At 42.7% G+C, this 2993-nt stretch overlaps 1 protein-coding gene across 1 annotated transcript in view; it reads left to right on the forward strand.

The window, feature by feature from the left end:
* LOC119887765 (alpha-actinin-3) overlaps positions 1–2654 on the forward strand; it is a gene marked incomplete at its 5' end in the record, with an annotated part of 15032 nt that extends 12378 nt beyond the window's left edge. The window contains 3 exon segments of the mRNA XM_038698398.1: positions 200–265; positions 600–758; positions 1899–2654. Of these exon segments, the coding sequence (XP_038554326.1) occupies positions 200–265; positions 600–758; positions 1899–2057 (384 nt within the window).
* Between the last annotated feature and the right edge of the window lie 339 nt (positions 2655–2993).

Here is a 2993-nt window from a genome sequence, read left to right on the forward strand (position 1 = left end):
ATGCTTCTTTTTATGTCCTTCTAAGAGTTTCAATATTCAAGAAAGTGTCAGTCACACAACTTCAGTTAATGCTCAGTATTCTAGCAGCAGTAAGAAAGTAAAACATGGGCTGTATTACTCTGATAGGAGCTACACTGGGGATCTTATAGCTAAACAGTTTGATCCAATAATTAAACACAATTGCGTTTTTCCTTTGCAGAAGAGAAACGGCATGATGGACCCAGACGACTTCCGTGCCTGTCTCATCTCCATGGGTTACGATCTGGTTAGTGCAACACGTACAATTTCAGGACAAAATGACATTGATATTGAGTAAAACTTGAATTGTCAAGAAATAAAACATGTCAGTGTCGTGAATGTAGCAAGAGGTCAGAGCTTTGCCTGAATTAAGTAATAAAAGTGATATGATTACTGAAATATTTGTATTGTGTATGCAGTGCAAGTTTGTAAAAATGTTTATAAAATGTATTTTTGCTGCATGACACTATTGCCAATTGGTGAAAGCCGCAGCCCTTCTTTTTGTTACAAATGTGCCTGCACATTATGTTGAATTGAATTAACTGATGTTGAACTAAAACTATCCTTTTCTCTCCTGACAGGGTGAGGTGGAGTTTGCTCGCATTATGACCCTGGTGGACCCCAACAACACGGGCGTGGTGACCTTCCAGGCCTTCATCGACTTCATGACCCGCGAGACCGCCGAGACTGACACCGCAGAACAGGTCATGGCCTCCTTCAAGATTCTGGCCTCAGACAAGGTGAGCAGACGAATCCGGCACCCTGTTGGCTTCACAGCAAAGAACATCTAACGTCACCATGAGACCCAACAACATTTACCACTGACACAGTAGTTGTTTTACACTCGACACGTGTGAGATTTTAGCAGAGATCCAACATGATCATCGAAAACTTATCACAATACACAATTTCTGTCTTTTGTAGTTTGGGTTATCATTTCTCTCGTCTGTTATTACATTTTACGCATACAAGTAAATGTTAAGATCTGGGAACAATGTGACATGTCTACGACGATCTAAAATAGGGCAAGAGACATGTTGTAAACAAGCCGGGTTACAGTCCATTTTATGCAGTAACCAAATTTCTTAAAACGTCATGTAAATGAGAAACCTTTTTCCCTGTAGAGGTAAAAATAGTACAGGTAGAGGATTAGAGAAACCAGATTTCTCGGCCATGTGAACGCGCAACTCATGTAGAAAGATGCCAAACTGGAAAAGTGACAGCAGAGAGGCTGAATAAAAGGACAGCCGGTCAGGAAGTTAAGGAATCTTTGCAAAATTAAAATACAACTATAATTATCAGTATGTATTTAGTGTCGTAAACACTCCCTATGTTTGTTCCATCTGGAACAGCAAAGCTATTTGACTGACCTATAAAAATATCTAGAGCTCTTTATTAGTCGTCACTTTATTTGAAACTCTGGTTCATTGCGGGATCCTGTAGGAATGACGGCAGTGAAGGTGACCTACTCCACCTAAAAGTGAGCTTTGTGATCCCAGAAAACCTGAGTTAAGCCCCAAGATAGCTGGCTAACCCACTGATCTGCGTCGTGGTACAGAGCCCCTGGTTTCCTGAGCGCTTGTAAACATTCTGTCACTGTTCCCAGATCTCAAACTAGAAGTATTTTTACCAGCAGGACAAACTACAAAATTAAGAGTCAAATTTACCTTCAAATCTGGAAGAATAGTAAAGCTTTCTCAGTTGCTTGGTTAGTTAGCAGTCTGGCTATGAAATTTAAAGTGTTTGTAAAATTCCAGTAGAAGGGAGGTTTCAAAATCAGCTCTCGGCTAAGTATTTATTTAGTCTTGGTGCTATGGGACAATACAAATCTTTTTGTTTTTCTCTGTAAACCACATCCTCACTCCCTCTCTCGCCTCCAGAATTACATCACAGTGGAGGAGCTGCGCAGGGAGCTGCCGCCCGAGCAGGCCGAGTACTGCATCAGCCGCATGACCAGGTACATCGGAGCCGACGGCCCCGCCGGTGCCCTGGACTACATCTCCTTCTCCAGCGCGCTCTACGGAGAGAGCGACTTATAAACACAGCCGCCTCTCTTCTTCCCCTTCTTCCCAGCTCCCGCCATTTCTCCTATGTGGAGAGAGTGATTTAAACCCCCTTCCACTGTCCTCCTATATTCTTTGTTCTTATCATTTTTTCCTCTTTCAAAATCTTAACTTCTCTTTCCCTTCTCCCAACTTCTACCACCCCCCCCCCCAAAAAAAAGAAACACTGCCCGAGAGGGTGAGAGTAGAAGGCTTTGCTCTTAGAAGCTATGTTTGGACGGGCCAGCTTGTCCCTCATTACTGCTAGAGTGCCTTTAAAAAACCAGGACGAGGCAGGTATTGCACTGAACTTATGTAAGCTTCATACATATAACATATCGGCCTTTAGGAGACATTAAACAGAAAGTGGTAATGAGGGAGAGGAAAAAAATGTGAGTTATTTTGAGCAAAGCCTCGCGCTCTCCCTCTCTGACTTTTTTTGTAGAAGGGTAATTAAAGAAGAAACGTGATAAAAAGCTGGTTGGTCAGTTGGCTTGGTTGGTTGTGTATTTGTGCAGATGCATGCTATGTTGAAGTTTAGAAACGCTGTCTTTGTGAGTCTCTGACTCTTCCTTAAACATACAAAAAAAAAAACCCACAGAGGGCATCCTTAAGAGCCTGTTACATTTCAGTCAGCAGAGGAGCAAAGCCAGTCAGGTGCTACGATATTACAAAGCCAGTCTCACTCTGTTGAAGAATAAATAACCACAGCACTGTGAAACCTGAATGTTAGCAAAGAGAAAATGTAACCTGGAGATCTTAACGCCTTACGCTCAGGAACAAACGAGGTGAATGGGAGCACCTCTGAAACACTGAATATTAAGATGACAGCAGGCAGGAGAGCACTCGGAGCAACGCACTGTGGGTAAATAGAGATGGCCATTGGCCGGAACGAAGCCAGAAAGACAAACTGTTACGGCCAGAGAGAACGAT

The sequence above is a fragment of the Micropterus salmoides genome, unplaced genomic scaffold (genome assembly GCF_014851395.1).
Source record: "Micropterus salmoides isolate LMB-PRFRI ecotype aquatic unplaced genomic scaffold, ASM1485139v1 Ms_hic_scaffold_4316, whole genome shotgun sequence".
Lineage (NCBI taxonomy): Eukaryota > Metazoa > Chordata > Actinopteri > Centrarchiformes > Centrarchidae > Micropterus > Micropterus salmoides.